At 35.6% G+C, this 23,444-nt stretch overlaps 5 protein-coding genes across 6 annotated transcripts; 4 read left to right on the forward strand and 1 right to left on the reverse strand.

The window, feature by feature from the left end:
- The first annotated feature begins 974 nt into the window (after positions 1-974).
- LOC140970993 (small ribosomal subunit protein eS6-like) lies at positions 975-3,101 on the forward strand. The gene is made up of 6 exons (XM_073433017.1): positions 975-1,157; positions 1,242-1,306; positions 1,887-1,944; positions 2,050-2,158; positions 2,239-2,511; positions 2,595-3,101. The coding sequence occupies exons 1-6, from the start codon at positions 1,152-1,154 to the stop codon at positions 2,831-2,833; spliced, it is 750 nt and encodes a 249-aa protein (XP_073289118.1). The 5' UTR covers positions 975-1,151; the 3' UTR covers positions 2,834-3,101.
- A 91-nt stretch (positions 3,102-3,192) lies between these two features.
- LOC140970992 (peroxidase 17) lies at positions 3,193-4,544 on the reverse strand. The gene is made up of 3 exons (XM_073433016.1): positions 4,284-4,544; positions 4,013-4,204; positions 3,193-3,787 (listed from the first exon to the last, which is right to left on the reverse strand). The coding sequence occupies exons 1-3, from the start codon at positions 4,488-4,490 to the stop codon at positions 3,194-3,196; spliced, it is 993 nt and encodes a 330-aa protein (XP_073289117.1). The 5' UTR covers positions 4,491-4,544; the 3' UTR covers position 3,193.
- Positions 4,545-5,160: 616 nt separating this feature from the next.
- LOC140970995 (uncharacterized) lies at positions 5,161-11,383 on the forward strand. Its single transcript, XM_073433018.1, has 15 exons — positions 5,161-5,437; positions 5,811-5,899; positions 6,362-6,428; positions 6,548-6,663; positions 6,924-6,990; positions 7,112-7,160; positions 7,294-7,379; positions 7,532-7,797; positions 7,907-7,962; positions 8,516-8,601; positions 9,313-9,405; positions 9,536-9,866; positions 10,003-10,526; positions 10,639-10,873; positions 10,944-11,383. Exons 1-15 carry the CDS (start codon positions 5,261-5,263, stop codon positions 11,201-11,203), a joined length of 2,502 nt encoding a protein of 833 aa, XP_073289119.1. The 5' UTR covers positions 5,161-5,260; the 3' UTR covers positions 11,204-11,383.
- A 1,992-nt stretch (positions 11,384-13,375) lies between these two features.
- On the forward strand, positions 13,376-16,801 carry LOC140970997 (ABC transporter G family member 1-like). The gene is made up of 8 exons (XM_073433022.1): positions 13,376-13,658; positions 13,995-14,074; positions 14,337-14,804; positions 15,159-15,245; positions 15,338-15,463; positions 15,600-15,797; positions 15,908-15,994; positions 16,101-16,801. Exons 1-8 carry the CDS (start codon positions 13,448-13,450, stop codon positions 16,782-16,784), a joined length of 1,941 nt encoding a protein of 646 aa, XP_073289123.1. The 5' UTR covers positions 13,376-13,447; the 3' UTR covers positions 16,785-16,801.
- Positions 16,802-19,015: 2,214 nt separating this feature from the next.
- Positions 19,016-22,908, forward strand: LOC140970998 (ubiquitin carboxyl-terminal hydrolase 4). 2 transcript variants are annotated; one of them, XM_073433023.1, is made up of 6 exons: positions 19,019-19,242; positions 19,526-19,639; positions 20,008-20,106; positions 20,951-21,139; positions 21,437-21,618; positions 22,221-22,908. In XM_073433023.1, the coding sequence occupies exons 1-6, from the start codon at positions 19,126-19,128 to the stop codon at positions 22,624-22,626; spliced, it is 1,107 nt and encodes a 368-aa protein (XP_073289124.1). In that variant the 5' UTR covers positions 19,019-19,125; the 3' UTR covers positions 22,627-22,908. The 2 variants fall into 2 exon arrangements, with proteins under 2 accessions (XP_073289125.1, XP_073289124.1); XM_073433024.1 differs by lacking the exon at positions 20,951-21,139 and having other exon boundaries at positions 19,016-19,242.
- The last annotated feature ends 536 nt before the right edge of the window (positions 22,909-23,444 follow it).

Raw genomic sequence — 23,444 nt, forward strand, 5'->3', positions numbered from 1 at the left:
TACTTGAAATTGAAAACTGAAAATAACGATAGAGGATATAAAATTGAAAAAAGATAAAGTAGTGGAATATTATATTAGAGAATGTTATAATGTTCGGTTATATTTCCGTGAATGAAAATACTTTAAAAAAACGTCAAAAATCACCACATAATTTTCCACTAAATTTAAAATGCCATTTTTTATTTTATTTTTAGCATTTAATTTTCGATATGTTTTTTTTTATAGCTCTTGAAAACTCATAAATCACAAAAAATTTGTAGGAAGGGATCTTTAATACAATTATAACAACACACTGGTTTCTAGCTGATTAAATAGTTTTTAGCTCATTTATTTTTAGTACGTGGTCTTAACAAATTTAAAAAGACCAAATTGTGGTTTTTCCAATTTACCCAACTATATATATATATATACTAGTGCACCGACCCACGCATTGCTTGTTTGTATAATATTTTTATAATTCATTTGATTTATATTTAAATGAGGATCAAAATATAATTATAAGGAATAGTGAGGGACTACACTGTAATTTTGATATATAAATTAAAAAATAAATTGAAAAATAAAAGAATAAAAAAATGATCTCAGTAAAAATGGAACCTATAATCTAAACCCAAAGAAACAAGACTCTATCCACTGAACTACATATAACTTGCATTAAAATTTTAACATTTTATTAATATATATAATTAAAAAAAAGACAATGACACCAAAATTAGTTTCTCTAAGTATGCCAACCTTAATAAAATAGTATAGAAGTATAGATATATACATAGATTAACAAATATGTTTGATGTAATTTGGAAAAAAATAATGAATACTTTCAATAATATTTTCTCAAAATCACAGATCAACGATTATTAATAAATTTGACAAAAATTAAATTATTATTATTAGGAAAAAAAGCTCGAAGTACCAAAAAAATTATTAATAAATTTATTAAATTCTATCAGAATTATTATATTATGGCCAATTGGATTTTGGCGAGTGCAATAAAAAAAGGTTGGGCCGAAGATACCCTGAAAGCCCGTTTATGCGCCATGTTGCAGCTACTTAGTGCATGGATGTCACCCCAAAACCCTAGAGACTGATGAGCATTTGAGAACTCGTTCGACATCTTAGGTCTTAGCCGCTTTCTCTCCGTTCCGTCCAAGATGAAGGTTTCAGTCTCTCCCTCGTACAACATTTTGATATGATTGAAGCTGGAGATTTATATCGTATAATCTTTGGTTTGCATCTTGCAGTTCAACATCGCAAATCCGACCACAGGATGCCAGAAGAAGCTGGAGATTGATGATGACATGAAGCTGTATGTATTCATTTTCGATTCCTTATGCATATTCTTGATCTTTATTGTTGATGTTTTGATAAACTTGTTGATTTGGTTTAGATCTCTGCAAGTTCCTGTGCGAATTAAAAAAATTTACATGTTTGTTTTGTTTATCTTTTTATTGTTTATTCCTACAAGAATTTCGTTGTACAGTGCGGTAAAGTTGATGTCTTTGAGTAACTGAGCTGCATAGTTGTGTTGTAACATTTGATTGAATAAGCTTTGGTCAATACACGAGTTCTATTTTCTTTTTTCGTTTTGTTGCACGCATGGAAAAAGTCATATAGCTAACGACAATGGTTTTCTACCACGAGAAGTAATGAATGAGTTTTGGCAAATTGAGCTGCACCCCCACATCGAGCAGTACATTTCCCTTGGGTTTGATATTGTTTTTTTAGGTGTAATTTAGTCTGTGTCGATCGTTTCTTTTTATTGGTTATTGCATAAGTATAACTGGCACTTGTAAATATGCCAATATTGGAAGCAATTATTATTTTTTAATTCAGCCCCTGCTCTCGAGTAAATTAGCTTGGGTTTACCCTATGTATATTATTCACAGCCGGGTGTTCTGGGACAAGAGGATCTCTCAGGAGGTCAGCGGCGATGCCCTTGGTGAGGTACAAATGTTATTTTAAGTTAAAAATTCTAGTTATGCCATGATTATGCATTTTTCAAGTGATGATGCTTGTTCTGACATGTCTTTTGACAATTTGATGTTTCAGGAGTTCAAGGGATATGTATTTAAGATAATGGGGGGTTGTGACAAGCAAGGTTTCCCAATGAAGCAGGGTGTGTTGACACCAGGTCGTGTTCGACTCTTGCTGCATATAGGTCTGTATGATTTTCTTATGACCCCTTCTAATTTGGGTTTATTTTTTTAATATCTAAAAGTTAGACATGTGACCGAGCAGGTACCCCATGTTTCCGAGGATATGGTAGGAGAAATGGAGAGCGTAGAAGGAAGTCTGTTCGAGGGTGCATTGTTAGCCCTGATCTCTCCGTTCTGAACTTGGTGATTGTCAAAAAGGGTGATAATGAACTGCCTGGATTGACAGATGTTGAGAAGCCTAGGATGAGAGGTCCGAAGAGAGCTTCAAAGATCCGCAAGCTCTTCAATCTCTCCAAGGAAGATGATGTTAGAAAGTATGTTAACACATATCGCCGTACATTCACCAACAAAGCTGGTGAGTTTCTCCGCCAGAGCATTTTTGCATTGATGAATCTTGATTCTGGAAAACTGCTGATATGAAGTTCTATCTGACCACAGGTAAGAAAGTGAGCAAAGCTCCAAAGATTCAGAGGCTGGTGACTCCCTTGACACTGCAGAGGAAGAGGGCTAGAATTGCTGACAAGAAGAAGAGAATTGCCAAGGCCAAGTCGGAGGCTGCTGATTACCAGAAGCTTCTTGCTACACGGTTGAAGGAACAGAGGGAAAGGCGCAGTGAGAGCTTGGCAAAGAAGAGGTCTAGACTTTCTGTAGCTTCAAAGCCATCGATTGTGGCCTAAGTACGAGACCCATTACTGGACTGCAATCTCTGGCCTCAGCTGCTTAAGAGTTTTTAACGATGAGATGATTTTGGTGATAAAATGCCTATGCGCATAGCAATTGGTGTTTTGTTGATGTTGAGTTCCTTAATATATCTATATAGCTTTCTGTCAGAACTTTATGGTAATTTCAACTGGGTTAATTTGTTGGGCTTTGTGATGCTTGGATACTTAAACTATTTATGAATTTTAGGTTTTCTGAAATTGAGATTTCAAAATACGTTAATGTGTTACTTACGGGCATGTATGGATTATAGTAGTCTACACGTTGAAGTCATCTATTTCATACAGAATATTTCATCTTGAACAGCTCCATAAAATTCAAGCATCAAGGAATACCTCCACGGGTTGGCTATTAACCACCCTGCAGTTCCTCCTAATCTCTCCGGGTTGACTCGACTGCAGGTTGCCCATTTTAATCATACCTTCAACAAATGCTTTAAAAAACTCTTTCTGACTCTGACTGAACGTTTTTACATAATCTCTCGTCGTTGGATACGTGAACAACGTTTGATCTGAATTCAAGAACCCCCTTCCATTTGTCAAATCCTTGAAATATTGGTTATCGAATCTCTCCGGTGTTGCATCCAAGTCTCCTGTTACGCTTTCATCTCCTCCAAGTGGACATAGCTTATCCAGCTTTTCCCTGAAACCTGGTTCGATGGCAGGGTCAGGTCTTCCTGAGCCAGATTGGTTGTAGAGGCGGAAGACGATGGAGAAACATCTAGCTTTGCCAATGGAGTGGGAGCCGGAAAGGGCAACTAAATCTTTGGTGGAGAGGTTGAATCTGGTGAAGAGTTGAATGAGGGCAGTTGCATTTGCTCGTGGGCTTGGCATTATGTCATTCGATGCTTCTTGGCTGGCTGTTAAACTATCCAATCTTCCTAGTCTCACCTGCCAATTTGGTCCTCCGCTCTGGTTCGAATTCGGAAAAAAGATTATAATAGCAGATAAAAATTCTGAGATTGAATTGTGAAATTAGATGCAAGCCTAAAGTTCCGGCGAGTTCTATGCGTATTCCTTCACACTAATTTTTCGAACTATTTATTATGTGACAAAACCATATTTTTTACAGGGACTATTTTGATGTGATTTTTCGAATGAAACTTAGTACTATTATTAATTGAAAGTGAAAATTACCAGAACAACTGCATCTCGTGCGGCCATGATGACAATATCAGCACAAGAAACAACGCCTGGGCAACTACTCTCTAAAGCTTTTTTAATCTCATCAATGACCTGGTATGATCTCAAAGAATCTATGTTTGATAGAGCTTCTTTCTCTCCAACCATGTTTGGACTATCATCCAGCAACAATGATCCGTCGCACCCCTGCAACATCAAAATCGCATAATTTTAATGGCCGGCCTGTCCCAAAATTTTCAAAAGAGAAATAAAGCTCTCCATTTACATTAACCAAGCAATCATGGAATTGTAAGCGCATAACAGAGGCAACGCTTCTGGTTTCTCTGGCCATGGCATTCTTGATGACATCCCGGACAATGAACTCCGCTTGGGGGCAAGTGTCCATGTAAAATCCCGGACGGAGCGGCGGTGCTTGGGCGGCGGCCATGGTGGAGCTGAGGAGGACGGAGAAGAGGAAAAGGGTGGGAGACATTTTTTAGCTTTCTTTTCGACGCTGTTTTTTAATCAGTTTGGGTCTAAATTATATCTAGTGCCAATGAACGTCAAATTTCATTTTCATTACATGTGTATACCAAACTTTTGTGGATTCGCCATAACTTGAGATGGGCCCGAATAAGTTCTATTTTAGTCGTGCAAAGTGGCATATGTGTCAACGGTTCATAGGGTTTGTGTGAAACCGAGAATAACCACTCTCCGAGTGTGGGAATTATTTGGAACAGCAGAGTTTGTTGTGGGTAGGGGTTCAATAATTCATTATATTATTGGATATATATCATGGGATAACTTCAATAAAATTATTATTAATATTTTCAAATCTAATCTTTGAGATTAAACGGTATGATTGCAAGTTTTATTACAACATAATCATGCACTAATAGACCGTGATACCTTTTGGGGAGCAAAGAGAATTAATTGTATGTAAAGATTAGGAAATATATACAACCTCAATAGCTATTTGTGTGATGAATATACATCGTCTTCTATGTTTGATAAAACAATTGTGAGATAATCATGTTTTTAATCTAACATCAATTATTTAATTTGGACTTTCTCAATTGGGCTTAATCAGCCCAATGTCAAGGACAGGACTTGGAAATGGTCCTCTGTTCAATAGAATTTGGGCCTTGAACCCTAAAAATTAAACGCAAGTCCGCTCGTCTGGTCCTTCTCCTTCCCCTTGCTTGCCGTTGCAGAAGCTCGCGGCAACCAAAAAAGAAGCAGAAATCGAAGCAAAATTCATAAATGGGAGGAAGGGGAAGGTCGCGCACCCAGAGAAAACACTTCAACCAGAGCAGAGAAAACGTTTGGAAGCGTCCCAAGTCCGATGGTTCTACTGTTGCCACACCAGATGATGCTAAAAGAGATAACCCTTGGGAGCCATTTACCACACAAAACCCAGGTTTCGATGAGTATTACAAAGTAAGAAAGGAAATCGTTTTGAAAAAACGAATCTTGTGTCTAACTTTATTGGGTTGTTTATTGGAGTGTGAATTGTGGTAGCATATGAACATGGGTAAATATACAGAGAAAACATATTAGCGTGGTGCAATGAGCATGTTTCTAAGAGCTTGAATTCCTTGTTTAGTATGATTAGTTCTGATGAACATGGTAAAATAAGTTGAAAAATAGATAAAAGACATGAATTTGCTAGAATTGTAACTGTTTTATTTGTAGAGAATGAATTTGCTGTTTTATACGTGTAGGAGCAAGAAATTGTGCCGAAATACATGAAGTTGCTAGAATGGTAACTGTTTTATTTTGTAGAGAATGAATTTGTGGTTCATACGTGTAGGAGCAAGAAATTGTGCCGACTGAAGAATGGGATGTTTTCATCGAGTATCTTAGGAAACCACTGCCTGCTGCTTTCAGAATAAATTCCAGGTTCTTATCCAAATTTTGTTCAGGTTTTTCCCCTTTTTGAAGTGATTTCGCTGCATGATTTTATTTTTCCTTTACCTGTCCATGCCTTTTGGCTTTTCTGTGATCCTTTTGGCTTCATGAAATATTACAGTGCGATTGAATTTCTGTGGGAACATGTTTATTGCAGTATTGTTAGCATCCAACTTCAGCATAAAATTTATTTGAGAATTCTTAAGAACTTTTTCCTGTTCTACCGTACAAGGGCTAGGTAAAAACAGTAAACAATGTAAGAAAACGATATTGATGTTCTAAAGTCTTGAAAGGCGGAACAAGAAAATATTTGTTGTTGACTTGGCAGAGAAATGTTTTCGAAGGGGATCTGTTTTATTAAAGTTGATGCATTAAATAGCAACTTAATATTTAATAAGCTGAAAGCCTGAAACTTGTTTGACCCATATGCTTTTTTTTTGTCCAAATTTGCAGTAGCCAGTTCTATATTGATATTAAATCGCAGTTAGAGAATGACTTCGTGAAATCTCTTCAGGCAGAGGTAGGGTGGTTGTACATATTCATACTTTGTTTTATTACAGATGAAAGTGAGGTGTCACAGCTCTTTCAATGTAGTTTTGATGCTAATGTTTTTTTCTTCTCTGAATTCAATTTAATCAGGATTCTAATGGATGTGAAGTTGAGGCAGTAAAGCCTATACCATGGTATCCAGATAATCTTGCTTGGCAGTCAAACTTTTCTCGGAACCAGCTGCGGAAGAACCAAACCCTTGAGAGGTTGGTGATTTATTTCTTCTTGACATGAGTTGCGGTGGCTTGATGTTCTAACCATCTGACGTGTTCTTCATTCAACACGTTTTTTATAGTTATACTTGTATATCTTTATCACTCGAGTATGTTTTTAAGCTGACAAGCACTTCCTGTCACGGGCCACGTAAATGGGTTTCACGTCAATATGTTCTCCAATTCATAAGAAAGGTTTATCTTAAATTTTTCATATGCCTGTATCTGTACATAGTTTTAACCTCACTTTGCAGGTTCCATGAGTTCTTGAAGCTAGAAAATGAAATTGGAAATATTACGAGACAGGAAGCTGTCAGCATGGTAGGCCACATTTACGCTTCTTTATGCAGCTCAATTGGACCAACTATTGAAGCTTTTGGTGATTAAAATGTATGAACCACTCATTTGCTTTATGAACTAATTGCTTCATTTTATGATTCAGATTCCTCCATTGTTTCTTGACGTACGTCCACATCATTTTGTTCTTGACAGTAAGCTACACCTGTGACTTTAAATGAAATCTGTGTCATGTTTTCACCAAGGGTGCTACTATTATAGTTGTATTATGGGTTCCCGCAGAATGAATGAGGTCCAAACTCTGTTAATTTCTTCTACATAATGCAGTGTGTGCAGCTCCAGGTTCAAAAACATTTCAATTACTTGAGATGATACACATGTTGACTGAATCAGGAAAGTTGCCTAGTGGAATGGTATAATTTCTTCTAATTCTCCTTTACTTCTTAATTTTAATTAAATGCTAATGAGACTTTGTTTCTGATTTTCTTCAAACAATGTCTCCTGTGTTCTTATTCTGATGCTCCTATGGCCGAACAGCTATGTTGATGATGTACCTTTGATACAGGTGATAGCGAATGATCTAGATGTCCAAAGATGCAATCTTCTTATTCATCAAACGAAAAGAATGTGTACCGCCAACTTGATAGTTACTAACCATGAAGCACAACACTTTCCAAGCTGTCATTTTAAAGGGAATCATTCAGTTGATTCTGAGGTGGGAATTGTTAAGGAAATTGGTATCACACAGCTTCAATTTGATCGTGTCTTGTGTGACGTGCCTTGTAGTGGCGATGGAACTTTACGTAAGGCTCCGGACATATGGAGGAAATGGTGATTACTTTAATATTTTTGCGTTCAATCTTCATTTAAGTCATTTTTCCTCAATTTTGGGCATCATGTTATCATCCGGCTTTATATCCTGTGCCTTAACTCATCGCAGGAATGCGGGAATGGGAAATGGTCTCCATGGCCTACAAGTACAGATTGCGATGCGAGGTGCCCCCTTTTCTGTTTTAAATCTGATGTTTCTGCACGAGGCTTGGCAGTACATGTTGTCATAATTTGTTTTAGCCTCAATAACTAACGTGATCTTAGCTTTTCTTAGAGTTGGAGCTTTTACTCTTTTTATTTCACGTCATGCATTTCAAGAAGTTAATGACCGATTGGGATGTTCATAGTTGATCACCAAGTTACAAGTATACCAGAGATTCAATATGAATTGGGATTGATTGAAACTTTCTCTCGTCTGCAATATTTCAGCATTCTTAAAAAAAAAGAGATGGAACATTAGTTGTGAACTCAAGTTTATTTGGTTTCATCAAGCTGTTAAAATTGTATAGTTTGTGTTTTTAACATTTATCATCCTCGTACATTTTCATGCCGTCTAAGCTAGTGGTTGTGGACTCGTGTTGATGTAAAAAGAAAAATTCTACTTGTGTGAATTGCAGGCTTCAGCTATTGCTTTTGTCCTGTCTAGTGGATATTTTCTATTGATGTCTCCTCTATTATGGTTTGTCTTGAGAAAAGCACCTAAAAACTTTGGTTTCAGGTTTAGCGTTGCTTAAAGTTGGTTGTAGAATGGTATATTCAACTTGCTCAATGAATCCTGTGGAGAATGAAGCTGTCGTTGCAGAGGTAGTTTATAAAGTTTTTAATATCATGAAATCTGTATGAACATTTTTCTGCATTTTATATTTGTTCTAATACCTTTTTTAAGCTTGTAAGCTGTTCATATGATCTGGAGATTAATGTGTCTTTTGTGTGTAACCTTTTCAATTAAGCTTCTTTCTTGGGTAGAAGAGAAAAAAAGGTGAAATAAGTATGATCTTATCTATGCATAATGTTAGTCAAGAATGGAAATACAATTAACAAATATTAGATCTTCTTGGTATAGGGGCATGTGCGTATGTGTTTGTAGTCCTTAAGTCAGGTTCTTGCGTGGCTTTTGGGGGCGGGGGCGGGTAGTCATTTTGAATACCCAAACTCGACCCTTTTCTGGTATACTTGTGGTTACCCAAAATCTCATACTGTTTTAGGAACCATTTTTATTTTTTAAAAAGCCACAATTTACTTAGAATAGTAGTAGCTAGAATGTTAGTTTATTCCAGTTCTTAATTACTTCATGGACACAAGCAAACAACAGGCCACGATGAAGAAAATAAAAATAGAATTGGACAAGTCACTTATAAAGGTATCACGACTTTCTGTTTCAAACTTTTTTCCGAAATAATGACCTAGATATTCCAAACCTGACCCGATCGGAATCGGGTACCCGATACCGGATTCAAATTGCCCACCCCTATTGGCTTGATATCCTTGCATTTCTTGATGCCTTATTTCTTTCAGGTTTTACGGAGATGTGGAGGATCTATTGAACTCATGGATGTCTCCAATGAGCTGCCTGAGCTCATTCGTAGACCAGGTCTCAAGAAATGGAAGGTAGGTTGTTGTCATCCTCTAAGCTTCTGTTTTGACTGTTTGATACAGCATAAGTAGGGAGAGTATGTCAAAAGAAGATGTTCAATAATTCTAGGCAAGCAGTTTCTCATACTTGCTTAATTTTAATCAGGTTCGAGACAAAGGGCTATGGCTTGCATCATATAAAGATGTCCCGAGGAACCGCAGGTCTGTAGTAACTCCAGGCATGTTTCCTTCAGGAAACACTGTTGTGGAGACATCTGAACATGATGATGAAACAGCAAGTAAACTTTTGAGCAAGAACTGTGACGAGAATTCTGAAAACGGGGTTGACTTAATAGATGATTCTGTAGCTCCAACAAACAATCTAGAGGCAGAAGTCTTTACTCTACCTTTAGAACGTTGCATGCGGATAGTGCCTCATTATCAGAATTCAGGGGCCTTTTTTGTTGCTGTTTTCCATAAACTTTCTTCTCTGCCTTGTAAGTTCCATCTGAGGGCAAATCCAAAAATTCAGTGGGATCAATCAGTAAAAATTGCAAACAACTGAAATGATTACATCTCTGATTTAATTTTGATCGAAAATATTATACTCATGCTGTGTTTATTGATCTGCAGCCGCACAGAAGCAATCTGAGAATTGTCCTAGAATGACACATTCATGCAGTGCTGAAGCTGACAATCTGATAAATGAGGTGAAAGACGATTCGAACTGGGAGGATACTGATTTAATTAATGGCAAAGACGATCAAATTTCGGAAGCAACTCTTGATTGTGATGTTTTGGATACCGACCATAGTGAAAATTACTTGGAAAATCAGATGGCGGAAACCAAGCCTTCTCCCGAGGCAGAAACTGGTGTTAAAACCACTGTGGGTAAGAGGAAGCTACAGATCCAAGGGAGATGGAGAGGAGTCGACCCTGTTATCTTTTACAGGGACGATTCTACTGTGAGCAGTATAATGGAATTTTACGGAATTCATGAATCATTTCCATTTAAAGGTCGACTTATTACAAGAAACAATGACAGCAAACACGTGAAAAGAATATACTACATTTCAAATTCTGTCAAAGAAATTCTCGAGTTGAACTTTCTAGCTGGCCAGCAGCTTAAGATTGCTTCTGTTGGAATAAAGATGTTTGTGAGTTATTTTTATCTTCTCTCTCTGTCTATGAGCCATCGATCTTGCTTACTTATCGGCTAATGTTTTAAGTTCTTCTTGAGATATGAAAATGAATTGTGTTTAATTTCAGGAACGGCAAACGTCAAAAGATGGAACTGCTGCACCCTGTTTATTCCGAATATCATCCGAGGGTTTGCCCTTGATATTTCCATACATCACCAAACAAATATTACACGCATCTGCAGTAGATTTAAAGCATCTACTACAATACAAAAGCATCAAATTTGCAGATTTTGTTGATCCGGAATTCGGAAAGAAGGCTTCAAACCTACTGCTGGGTTGTTGTGTGGTGGTTCTGAATAAAGGTTCGAATTGTTTGACGCTTGATAGTCATTTTTCATTTTACTTTACATTCTCAACACACGGTTTTTGCAGATGGCATTGCATCAAATGGTTGTGAGGAAAAACAAAATTTGGTGGCTATCGGTTGTTGGAAAGGTAGAACGAATGTGACTGTAATGGTGACAGCACTTGATTGCCAAGAATTGCTGGAAAGAATGTCCATTCTCTTCTCTACAAACAAGTCCGGGGCTGAGCTGGAGGTCAATTCCTCTACTTTGAATGCTTGTGTAGAAGCAAACGTTAACGTTTCCGATGCTAAACAACAAGACATTGAAACAAAAAGAGTTGATTGAACCAGCAGCAATCTGTTTATCGAGTTTGTATTTTTTGAAAGATCTCCGTTTTCATCAATTTGAACCATGCATGTTTTTATGAGTTGGGTAGTCAATTACGGTGAGCCATTGTTGTAATTGTATAACATTGAGATGCCAACTGTTACGTGGTTGATCAAACGATTCTCATCGTCTGACGCACGTTTGGATCCTTTGTCCAATTTTGAATGACAATTGCCGTCTTTTATCCGGCGGTATAAACTATTCGTTAGGCTCCAAAAAAACGAGGAGACTTTTGAATTGACAACTCTCTGTTTCTTTTCTTCTGGCGGACCACAACATTTGAATTGAATTCACACGATAATTCAATGAACAAGAAATCATTAATTTCATCTCTTCCAATTGGTCTACATTTGAGCGTAGTCTGTCTCATTTGTTTTGAATTATACATTATTTTAATTTAATTAATATAATATAATCTCCTTGATAAAAATATTAGGTATACATCTAAAAATCATGAAGTCAAGGAAGAGATAAAAGTAGTAGGTCGGATAAGTCCACATTTTGCCACAACAATCAATCAGTATATATCATAATGGTAATTATTCTAGTACGAACAGAGCATATGCAAGTTTTTTTTTTAAAAAAAAAAATTAAGAATTTATAAAAGTATTTATTCATAATAGGATTACGACTACTCTATTTTCCTGGCCCTTATCCATTGAAGAGCGACTAAATTCATCTTAATAAAAATCTTTTGTCGTGTCTTATTTTTAAATTAAGCAATTAATATGTTAGTATAATTAAATAAGTTTGGAAAGGAAAAAAAAACCAGACAGTGAAAATACAAATTAATCAACCGAGTGAGGGTTATTATTATTATTATTTTCTAAAAGATGTAAATAGCTCACTGTAAACTTTATTAGAATCTTTATTACCATTTTTTTTAAAAAAAAAACAAAAAACTTTGGCAAACACTTGACAATTGTAATCAGTTTCTTTTGGGGCTATAAGTTTTGGGAAGAAAAGTTTTTAGCTGTAATAATCAAATTTAACCCATTCCCGAAAAGTTTCTTTTAGGTGTCAATACAAAAAAAACTTATGTATTAATAGAACAAGAAAACAGAAGCTTCTTAATTATGGCAGTGTTCGGCTTGTAGGCTTGTACTTGTGTATTTTCCTCGTGTGGTTGTGTGGACATTAATAATTTAACATTAATTCCAAGTTGTTTCCTGTTATACATTAATTTAGAACATAATCTGTCACGTCAAATTTACCGACTAACTAAACTGCATTCAACGTCATAATTTAATTAAACACCGCAAATATTTATTAAGTTTGGCTTATAATATATAAGAAAAATGGTTTGATATGATTTGAGCTTTAGTCATATAATTTGTCAATGTTTGATTTTCATACAATATCACGAATTTTGTTAATTTTGGTACGTTTTTGGCCTAAAGTTATTAAATCCACAAAATATTTGTTATTTAGTACTGACACTCTCCTACATAGCTTATGTGACGAAAATAAACCAATATTGTACATATTAAAATCTATCTAAGCAAAAATAGAAAGAAACGACAAGATTTTTTCTTCTCGTTCTGAAATATTTGGTGTCATTTTTTTATTATTATTCCTCTTTGTTTTGTTTAGATTTATTTTGATATATGTAATAATAGTTTATTTTCGGAACATAAGCTATGTAAGAGAACATCAGTGCCAAATACGTAATATTCAACGAGGGGTTTAATAATTTCTAACGAAAAAAACCAAATTAGTGGATGAAACCAAACCGTGACAAGATTATGAAATAACAGTCAAAGACCAACTTACATGGATAAAATATATAAACAATTTCCACGTCCACCATATTATATGTATATATATATATTTCTTGGATAATAATTATTGTGTAGTTCCTTTATTACAATTAAAATGTTTTAATTATGAATCATGTAATTCAGATATAAACAGCATGGTTCTTAATTTGACCATTTGCATGGCTGAACGTGCCAATACTCAATGCTGTTTTTTTTTTTTTTTGGCACACATCACGTGTTGATCGACATTCTTGTATCAAATACGTGCACGATTAAAACTATTTAACTTTCTTAGGTACATGTCTACGTATTCAAATTATATTACTATTAATAGCTAGCGCTCGATCATAACATAATGTTTTATATAGTCCTACATAATTTCGTTGCTTCCCAATATATAAAAATTATAAAGATTTGCACATTCTGCAAGCTAGGTAGCGCCATGCAATCTCCAAAATCAATGGAGCTAAAGGAAACTGGAGATGACGGCGTTATCTTGACTTGGAAAGACTTGTGGGTGACGGTATCCGATAAGAGGGAAGGACGACGACCCATTCTCCGGGGACTAACTGGTTATGTCCGGCCGGGACAGTTCTTGGCCATCATGGGTCCTTCCGGATGTGGCAAATCCACTCTTCTTGATGCATTAGCAGGTTCATATATATTCGGATATACAATTATCCATTCCTTTAATTGTCAAGAGAGATCTTATATAATATGCTACAAATTATTAAAATGAACAAAAAAACTTCCCGGCCTCAATTGGGAATTTTGGGTTTAATAATAAATATATCAATAAAAAATTTATGTGGTTATATATGCCATGTATAGCAGCTGTATTTAGCTACTTACTTTTGAGTTGTCTTACAGTGTCTAACCGATTAGCATGTTCAGTACTATAAATTTACCTTTTATTAAAAATATTTATTGAATACGAATGGATAAATTATAAGTAAAAAAATTGATATGATAATATTATATATGTGCAGGGAGATTAGAATCAAATGCATCACAAATGGGAGAGATCCTAATCAATGGCCGCAAGCAACCATTAGCCTTTGGCACTTCAGTAAGAAAATAATGGTGACACAAACAATATATATATATATATGTATATATATATATATATGTATGTATGTATGTATATATGTATGTATGTATATGTATGTATGTATATATATATGTATGTATGTATATATATATATATGTATAGAAAAGTCTTTTTTTTATTTTTTATTTTCCAAAGGATAGTATGTACGTACTCAACACATTAATCAGTACCTAATAAAAATCTTCTCTAATTTCCAACAATTTTACAATGCACGATTCAGGCCTATGTTACTCAAGACGACACCTTGATCACGACCTTAACAGTTAAAGAAGCAGTATTCTACTCCGCGGAGCTCCAGCTCCCCGAGTCTATGTCCAAATCCGAGAAAAAACAAAGGGCGGAAGCAGCCATCAAAGAGATGGGATTACAAGACTCAATGGACACAAGAATCGGCGGAGGCTGGAGGGTAAAAGGACTGAGCGGCGGTCAAAAGAGAAGAGTAAGCATCTGTATCGAACTCCTGACTCGGCCTAAGCTTCTGTTTCTGGATGAGCCCACCAGCGGCCTCGACAGCGCCGCCTCGTTTCATGTCATCAGTCGCATAATCAAGCTGGCAGAGCAAGATCGGAGGACCGTTGTTGCGTCTGTGCATCAGCCCAGTGCGGAGGTGTTCGAGTTGTTTCACAACCTTTGCCTTCTGTCGTGTGGGAGGACTCTGTATTTTGGGTCAGCTTCGGATGCAAATCAGGTCATCTTAGATAAATTTATTTACTTATCAAGTATTTATTCAGGTTTTGTAGATTATAAATATATATTTCAAAAAGAGGCTAAAATAGCTTCAATTTCTAGTGAAACTAAACAATTCTAGGACAACGTAAGAAGGATCAAAAGTAGTACACACTTTCAAAATGACTTATTTTTTAAATTAGATTAGATACTTGTTGATTTGAACTCACCCGCATGCAAAACATGATTCATTAAGAAAGGGTTTTATATGCTTTATCAATGTTGCAAATATTGAACCATAAATATTGGTTTATAATATAGTTTATAATATATATTTGATCAAACTTTAGACTAATTTACTTGATGCTTGATGCAGTTCTTTTCGTCGAATGGGTTTTGTTGCCCGGCTATGAGGAATCCATCCGATCACTACCTCAGAACAATTAATCAAGACTTTGATGTGGTATTAATTAATGTCTCTCTCTCTCTACATATATATCAATAATATATATATATATAATTTATTATCTCATTGGACGTTTGAATAAAGTATAGGATGTGGAACAAGGATTTGGTGCAAAGTTGACAGCTTCGGAAGCAATTAACATTCTCATCAACTCTTACAATTCATCAGAGACCTTCCAACAAGTCAAGAGAAGTGTTGATAAGATATGCCAACAGGTGTGCGCATGCATATATATATATAAGCCTGTCCTTCGATATACAAGATTTTTATGAAAATATTGTTATATATATCACGTATCAAATCGAAGTACTCATGATCAATCGTTTTAAATAAATTGTCCCGTACGTGAAGAATTCTGGTGGAGCATTGGAGAAGAAGGAAAGACGGGCGGGATTCATTACTCAATGCCTTGTTTTAACTCGGAGATCTTACAAAAATATGCATCGTGATCTTGGATATTACTGGTTGCGCTTCGCTATTTACATTGGTTTAAGCTTGTCTATTGGGACCATCTTTTATGATCTTGGCTCCAGTTATAGTTCTATCCAGGTTCGAATTGACAAAAACCCCTTGATCATATCACAAAGTTACTGACTTTTCATCATATAGTATAATATATATGGTCTGAAGAATATGCCATGTTTATTTTGTTTGGTTAGGCTAGAGGTTCAATGCTCGTCTTTGTCTCATCGTTTATGACATTTATGGCAATCGGAGGATTCCCTTCTTTTGTGGAGGATATGAAAGTAAGCCGCCTTAGCTCGATCCTTTAATTACAGATTCACTGGATATGAGTGTTATTAATATTCTTTTCTTTTTTTTTTTTGTGTGTGAATTATCTGTCAAATTTAGATATTTACACGAGAAAGATTAAATGGACACTATGGTGTGACAGCATTTGTGGTTGGAAACACACTGTCCTCCATTCCCTACATAATGTTGGTATCCATAGTCCCCGTAGCAATGGCTTACTACTTAGCCGGCCTACAAAAGAGCATAGATCACTTCATCTACTTCGCATCCCTCATCTTCACGTGCATGATGCTAGTTGAGAGCCTAATGATGGTTGTGGCCAGCATCGTCCCGGATTTCCTAATGGGAATCATAACGGGTGCTGGAATTCAGGGTGTGATGATACTAAATGGAGGCTTTTTCCGATTGGTAAACGATCTTCCGAAGCCGTTCTGGAAGTATCCCATGTACCACATTTCTTTCCACAAGTATGCTAATCAAGGATTCTTCAAGAACGAGTTTCTAGGATTGAGATTCCCAAGTGGGCAATTCGGATTGGGGGGGTCATCCAGTACTAGTAGTACCATCAGTGGTGAACAGGTTCTGAAAAGTGTTTGGCAAGTGGATTCAAGTCAGTCTAAATGGCTGGATTTGGGTGTCGTGGTGGGGATGCTGATCCTCTACAGGCTTATGTTTCTAGGGGTTGTTAAGGGCATCGAGAAGTTTAAGCCTGGGTTTTGTGCTTTTCTTTCTGGTTTGGTCCGCCCCTACTCCAAAAATCAAGAAACAATTATCATAGAATAGACTTCTGATTTTATTTTTATTTTTTTTAAAAAAAGATTGTTTTTATCATATTTGTTCTTTGTGGTCGTGGTCGTAGCCGGCGGCCACGTGGTAGTTAAATTGATAGTTTGTAAGATTATATCTCGAAGTGTATATTATTACGAATTTGAATTTATGAACGTAACGTGACAATAAATGTGACAAAATAACCATTTTTTGGGAATTTGCTATTAGCATCATTTACTTATGTGCGATTCACAAAATATATATGTAATTGAATTTGATCATCAAATTATATCGTTTGGTTTCATATGAAATATTATATATATTGCAAGACATTATTTTGGAAATTTCTAATCCACAGTTGTTTTAATTTTCTTTTTAAATTAAATTAAATTTAACATACTATTATATTTTTTGGGTATTACTATTAATTAATTAAATTAAGAAAAAGGATGAAGTTCAAATCGAATGCATACAACAAATATATGTTACACATTTCTTATTATCAAACTGGCACTGATTAAGCAATATCACGAAATATAGCTGCATTCATCCCCCATGCTAGCGATACAAGTTTCTCGCATCTTACGCAGACGAAGCAGAGTTCTCCCTCTGACTTAAAACCGCCGTGAAATCAAAACAATCCTCCCCACCTGGCAAACGGGAGAAGACTGTCGAGTCGTGCTAGTTTTCGGTGACTAGAGACGACAGTCGCAGCGGTTGCAGGGCCGTTTCTAAGTTGCCTGAAACAGATTTATTAATATTCAAAACAGTGAAAGCTGACAATTCTTGAATAATCGCATTGTTTTGGAATGTTTTTGGGGGTCGGAGGAATTGTTGCAAGTATTGATTGAGCCGAGCCATTGGCGGGTTGTCTATCAATTCCTAGGGCACGATTCTTCCCGAACTTGAATCAATTAAAATTGGAAGCATGTCTTAATAAAAGTCTCTAGGATGAAAATCAAATCGAAACTATTTCTAGTTTGTAAAAAATAAAATTCCGAAACCAATAATAAAACTAGAACCATACAGATTCGTATATCTAATTATAAAATACATAATTAATCAACTTATAAAATTCTAGTACTGGTAATGATTTTTATTTATGTATATTTAAGCACTCTATAATAAATATGATTAATTAATTCTTATTTATTTTCTCGTGTTATATTAACATTTAAGTGAAAAATAAATAAATAAATAAAGATGGTGTATGATTGGCAGATACTGAGCTCGTATTTCAATTTGACCAATCACAAAGTAGTTAGCGGATAAGTTGGCGCAGCAAACTGTCCAATAAAATGCATTGTCACATTTTCTTTTCTGAAGTTTAATTTCTCTCGGATATGAAATTTCTTAATTAAAATTTGAACAGTTTATCAATCAATGTTTTAAATAAACCATGAAATACATAAATTACACATGTTTAATCATGAGACCTTAATGATTATTAATTTGGCCATAATTATTGTCCTATATAAATGCAAATAACGAAAAAATAAAGTAGGGTGGGTCCATACATATCGTAAAACTCCAACTTTCTTATTTCACTGTCTTTTAATTTCAAACCCTAAACTGGATTTTGAAGTGGCATTGTCGTTAATTAACCAAGTTACGAGACATACAAAATAATACCTTAATTTTGAAGGATTTTAACTGATCGAAGTTTATTGGGTGCCAATTTGATGCTTAAATATGTTTCTACCCAAATTAGTCTTTTAAAATAAAAAGTAGTAGTTGGCGACATGTAAATTCATTTCCAGTGGGTCGACCTTGAAGCCCATTTAGTAATGATTCACAATCTGGTTTAATATGGTCTGGGAACCAAAAATAGCCCATTTATCTAGTCTAATTCAGGGTATTTCAAATATGAGTAAGTCTTTTTAGACGATCTCACGGATCTTTACCTGTAAGACGGTTCAATCCTATCAATATTTATAATAAAAATAATACTCTTAGCATAAAAAGTAATATTTTTTCATGGATGACCTAAATAAGAGATCTGTGTCACAAAATACGATCCGTGAGACTATCTCACATAAGTTTTTGCGTTCAAATATATTTAGAAAGTTTTTTTTTTAAAATGATTGATCGATTCAATTTTCGAAATGTCAATTATATTTTATTTGTTTCACGGATTTATTTTTTTTAGGAATTAGCAACATGAATTTAATGAAAAAGGACAAAATTTACAGATTGTTTCGCACGAGTTTTCTTAAATGCAAATTGGACGCCAACACTTTTGTTATATCGATTGATTGATAATAATAATATTTCTCAATTTTGAACCCTAAAAAAAAAATTCAGTCCAACTTTGTTATGCACAGTGACTGAGTGCAGAGGAAGGAGTGAGGTTCGGATGGGAGCTGCGGGTTCGAAGCTGGAGAAAGCATTGGGAGAGCAATTTCCTGAAGGCGAACGCTATTTTGGCCTCGAAAATTTCGGAAACACTTGCTACTGTAACAGCGTTCTTCAGGTCTTCCAACTGCAGATTTGTTTATGTGTTGTTGGAATGCTTCGAAGTTATGCTTTCTGTGGATTTGTTAACGCTTGATTACCGACTATTGCTGTGTATTAAAATAATACCAAAATTTAGCTGAATCCACTTACAGAAGCTCTTCCCCACATGAAAAAAGGAAAAAAAAATCGTCTTGTGTTTCTTTGGGCTTTTCTTAACGCTGAAGAAGAGCCTATTATTTATTCAACAGTTCAAGAACTTCCTAGAATTTTTTTTAATAATACCGTTCATTTCTATGCAGGCTCTTTATTTCTGTGTCCCGTTTCGTGAACAGTTACTAGAATATTATTCGAATAACAAAAACCTGGATGCTGAAGAAAATCTTTTGACATGCTTGGCAGACTTATTCGTACAGGTACATTATCATTGAAATTGGCAGAACTTCTGAATGAATTAGCTAGTTGGATCAACATATTACTTCTGTTGATTGTACTTCTTTATAATTTTTTAAATTTCTGTTTTTCAGAATTAGTTTTGTGATTTTTTACTGCTAGTGAATGATTCAAAAGGTTCATAATAAGGCTTCCGTTGGATTTTATTTCTCCACTCTTAAATTTTACAAGTTTATAAAATGATTCATCACGTTGTTTTGTAAATTATGAAAGGATTGTGTGCGTATAACCTACAAAAAGCCGGTTTTTTCCTACTCTAGCTTCTTATATAATAATTGGCCTTTAGCAGTTTAGCTTCCCTTTACATGATTATTCTTGTTTTTATTTGTAGATAAGCTCACAAAAGAAAAAAACAGGTGTTATTGCTCCAAAGCGTTTTGTACAGAGATTGAAGAAGCAGAATGAAATTTTTCGCAGCTACATGCACCAGGTATGAAGTAACTGTCTCATTTGTGAATTATACTGATTAATGATCGCATGTTGCAGAAAACATCGGCATCTAAAAAATATTCTTGACTTTTTCCCTAATTTAACCATAGAGGATTAGAAACCGAGATATAGATCGGGTTGATATTGGCACGTTTCTCATTGTTAGTCAGCTGTTGACACTGACAGCAAGTATTATGTAAAATTAGGTCTCTGCTTTTATTCCCTAACTGAAATATTTGTCATATTATAACAGTTTTATCCTTGGATGAATACTATAGGTTGTGGAAGAAGCATTGAATCTTTTTAGGAAACTACATTTTGAGAGGATTGGCAGAATGTATTATGCGGTTGTGGTCGAGATGTGTGGATTTATGTGATTGTTGAAATTGATGAAAAGAGCAACTTATGGGTTTAGATGGCTGCCTTACACACATACTCTGATGATTGCATTAATTATTATTGGCTAATTATGGTTGCCTGACTGGCTGACTCTCATAGGAGTTCGATGATCATATGCCGGGAAAGCTTGGTTATTTTGAACATGATAAATAATCTTTTAACAAGGAGAGTTAAAGATAGCGATTTCCAAACAACTGTGGTATTTTTAGTTTCCAACCTTTTCTTTGGTTTAGCATGTTATGCCTTAGATTTTAAGCTTTCATGTTTTGCACAACCACTCTTACCATTTAAATACTTCTGTGCCATAGCTTACAATCCATACCATTTATCTTCCTTGACATCTTAATTTACATATATGTTGATACTTTGGTACATTTTGCACTCTAGTCAAGAGGTCTTTCGACAATTTGAAATCAGTGTAGGTTGTGCGTATTTTTCTTCTGTAGGATGCCCATGAATTTTTGAACTATTTACTGAATGAATTGGTTGACATACTGGAGAAGGAATCCCGAGCTACAAAGGTTGATCAGGAAACTTCTTCTCCGTCTGAAAAGATTGCTAATGGACCAAAAAGTGTGTCTTCCAATGGTGCTCAAAAGGAACCTTTGTTCACCTGGGTGCACAAAAATTTTCAGGTGCCTTGATTTGCCATTCATCCTCAATCTACTACTTCTGTTTTGTGTATGGTGAACATTATGCAATGCTAACCTGCTCTTGAAAACCCATCCTTATTGTTTGAAAGAGGGGGATTTCCACCACTTTTTTACTTTTACGATTGGCTCTTCTGTGATGACAAACTATTGACTGATATTGCTTTAATCATTACTGTGTGATCTCATTTTTTTCACCATCATGCAGCTCGTAAGCTTTAAATGCGTTACAGGCTCTGTGGAGACTTCTTTTCTTATTCCCAGGTTTCTGTAACCTTTTAGGGTATATTGACAAATGAAACAAGATGTCTCTGCTGTGAGACAGTGACAGCAAGAGACGAAACATTTCTTGACTTGAGCCTTGATATAGAACAGAACAGTTCTATTACTAGCTGTCTGAAGAACTTTAGCTCCACGGAAACTTTAAATGCAGAGGACAAGTTCTTCTGTGACAAATGCTGCAGGTTAGGCATAGTTTACTCAAAGATTATGGCTTCTGGTGTGCGTTGGGATTAATTCTGTTACCTTTTTGTTGGATGTTATATTACATTTGTAAAGACGGGTTTAGATCTGGTATACCTTGATCTTTAGACTTTAGTCAAGCTATCTAAATGGTAAAAAACTTTGTTCATCCTAGAATTCCTTACGTCAGCAAAAAAAAAAATAGGTTTAATATTTTCGTTTCACAGAAGTAAATTGGTGGGAATCACAAGATTGACTGTTATATCTGTAGACTCTTGGCATTTCCCAATAGAGAGAAGCAGCCAAGTCAATAATGTCTCCAGTAAAGTGGTTATTTCAATAGCTTCTTATAGTTTTTACTATTTTTTTTATTCGTCTTTTATTAATTAGATTAAATGATCTTACAAACTTTTTTACCTATTGTCTGAAAGTTCACTTTCAACCTCCTCGACTATTATTGCGGTAATGGGCTTGTAAACGTAATCACTTGTTTTTGAGGTTTGGAGTGGATGCTGGAGCTGCAGTAGAATAGCAGATGTTTTGTCTTTGAAACTTTTAATTTATTTTTTTGTCATCCATGAAATAAGCTTTGATCAATATTCAGCTTGCAAGAGGCCCAAAAGAGAATGAAAATTAAAAAGCCTCCTCACATACTGGTCATCCATTTGAAGAGATTCAAGTACATTGAACAGCTCAGCCGGTACAAGAAGCTCTCGTATCGTGTTGTATTCCCTATTGAACTAAAGCTCAGTAACACTGTTGAAGATGCAGATGCTGAGTATTCTTTATTTGCCATAGTTGTCCATGTTGGGAGTGGTCCCAATCATGGGCATTATGTCAGCCTTGTGAAAAGCCACAACCATTGGTTATTCTTCGACGATGAAAATGTGGAGATGATTGAGGAGTCCGCCATTCAGACTTTCTTTGGATCAGTGCACGAGTATTCGAGTAATACAGATCATGGTTATATTCTATTCTATGAAAGACTAGTTGCTGGCACCCCAAAATGAGAGGAGGTGATCCAAGTTCATCACGAGACGCTGTTTCCTATTTTGAGCCCATTTCATTTCTTGTTCCTATTTCAATTTTCGATCTTCATTTCTCCCATGTTGCAATCAACGGGATAGTTTTCTAATATGTTAGGCTGAGGTGACTTGTGATGTACTTTACTCAATAAGGTGAGAAAATGCAGTGTGGGTGATGCTTGTATAATTTATATTGTTGTGTTTTGTGATCAAACTACTCCTTTATTCACAGAAATAATGTGCAGCTTGAGACTTAGGTGACCCGTACGAATTTCCGCCTCTACTTGAAATTGGTCTGCTATTGTGTTATTTTGCCCATCATGACACAGGAATATATTATTCAATCGCTCCTTGAATGGAGCATGGGGCCATCAGCTTCACTTGAACAAGGTGACGACCAGGTAGGATCAAGGTTATGAGTATGATATGCCACGGTCCAATGTTCATTAGCCTTAACAAGTCGTATCGAATTTAGCATGAACGTGCCACACATTACAGGAGCTGATCAGTTCAAACAAGTGGATGCTCGAATTTGTCTCTCTCTCAGCAGTCATCATCATTGAATCCAACTTACTAGTCAGTGTCAGCAAAATCAACGGCCTCCACCGACTGAGATTTAATTACTTTTAACAATGTTCGTAAAAGCTGATGGTGAATGCTTATTCGCCCGCATATATTAAGGCCAGGGAGTATATCAACGATGCAGCATTTGCCAATCGAGTTTTTAGGCAAACTACAAAAGACAATCGGTGAGAAATTTGCAACCAACAATTGGAGGACTTTCGTTCATGATTGCGAATCTC

This window comes from Primulina huaijiensis, chromosome 2 (assembly GCF_012295235.1).
Source record: "Primulina huaijiensis isolate GDHJ02 chromosome 2, ASM1229523v2, whole genome shotgun sequence".
In the NCBI taxonomy this organism is placed as follows: Eukaryota; Viridiplantae; Streptophyta; class Magnoliopsida; order Lamiales; family Gesneriaceae; genus Primulina; species Primulina huaijiensis.

Bases quoted from the DNA above. Each gene is read 5' to 3' on its own strand.
- LOC140970993 (XM_073433017.1), top strand. The intron at 1,307-1,886 runs GTATGTATTCAT...TATTATTCACAG, and splicing joins ATTGATGATGACATGAAGCT to CCGGGTGTTCTGGGACAAGA. The intron at 2,512-2,594 runs GTGAGTTTCTCC...ATCTGACCACAG, and splicing joins TACATTCACCAACAAAGCTG to GTAAGAAAGTGAGCAAAGCT.
- LOC140970992 (XM_073433016.1), bottom strand. From the start codon at position 4,490: ATGTCTCCCACCCTTTTCCTCTTCTCCGTCCTCCTCAGCTCCACCATG. The intron at 4,205-4,283 runs GTAAATGGAGAG...TTGATGTTGCAG, and splicing joins TCCATGATTGCTTGGTTAAT to GGGTGCGACGGATCATTGTT. The intron at 3,788-4,012 runs GTAATTTTCACT...AATTCGAACCAG, and splicing joins CACGAGATGCAGTTGTTCTG to AGCGGAGGACCAAATTGGCA.
- LOC140970995 (XM_073433018.1), top strand. From the start codon at position 5,261: ATGGGAGGAAGGGGAAGGTCGCGCACCCAGAGAAAACACTTCAACCAG. The intron at 8,602-9,312 runs GTAGTTTATAAA...TATTTCTTTCAG, and splicing joins ATGAAGCTGTCGTTGCAGAG to GTTTTACGGAGATGTGGAGG. The intron at 10,874-10,943 runs GTTCGAATTGTT...CGGTTTTTGCAG, and splicing joins TGTGGTGGTTCTGAATAAAG to ATGGCATTGCATCAAATGGT.
- LOC140970997 (XM_073433022.1), top strand. From the start codon at position 13,448: ATGCAATCTCCAAAATCAATGGAGCTAAAGGAAACTGGAGATGACGGC. The intron at 14,805-15,158 runs GTCATCTTAGAT...TGCTTGATGCAG, and splicing joins CAGCTTCGGATGCAAATCAG to TTCTTTTCGTCGAATGGGTT. The intron at 15,464-15,599 runs GTGTGCGCATGC...CCGTACGTGAAG, and splicing joins TTGATAAGATATGCCAACAG to AATTCTGGTGGAGCATTGGA.
- LOC140970998 (XM_073433023.1), top strand. From the start codon at position 19,126: ATGGGAGCTGCGGGTTCGAAGCTGGAGAAAGCATTGGGAGAGCAATTT. The intron at 19,243-19,525 runs GTCTTCCAACTG...ATTTCTATGCAG, and splicing joins ACTGTAACAGCGTTCTTCAG to GCTCTTTATTTCTGTGTCCC. The intron at 21,140-21,436 runs GTGCCTTGATTT...GTAACCTTTTAG, and splicing joins GGGTGCACAAAAATTTTCAG to GGTATATTGACAAATGAAAC.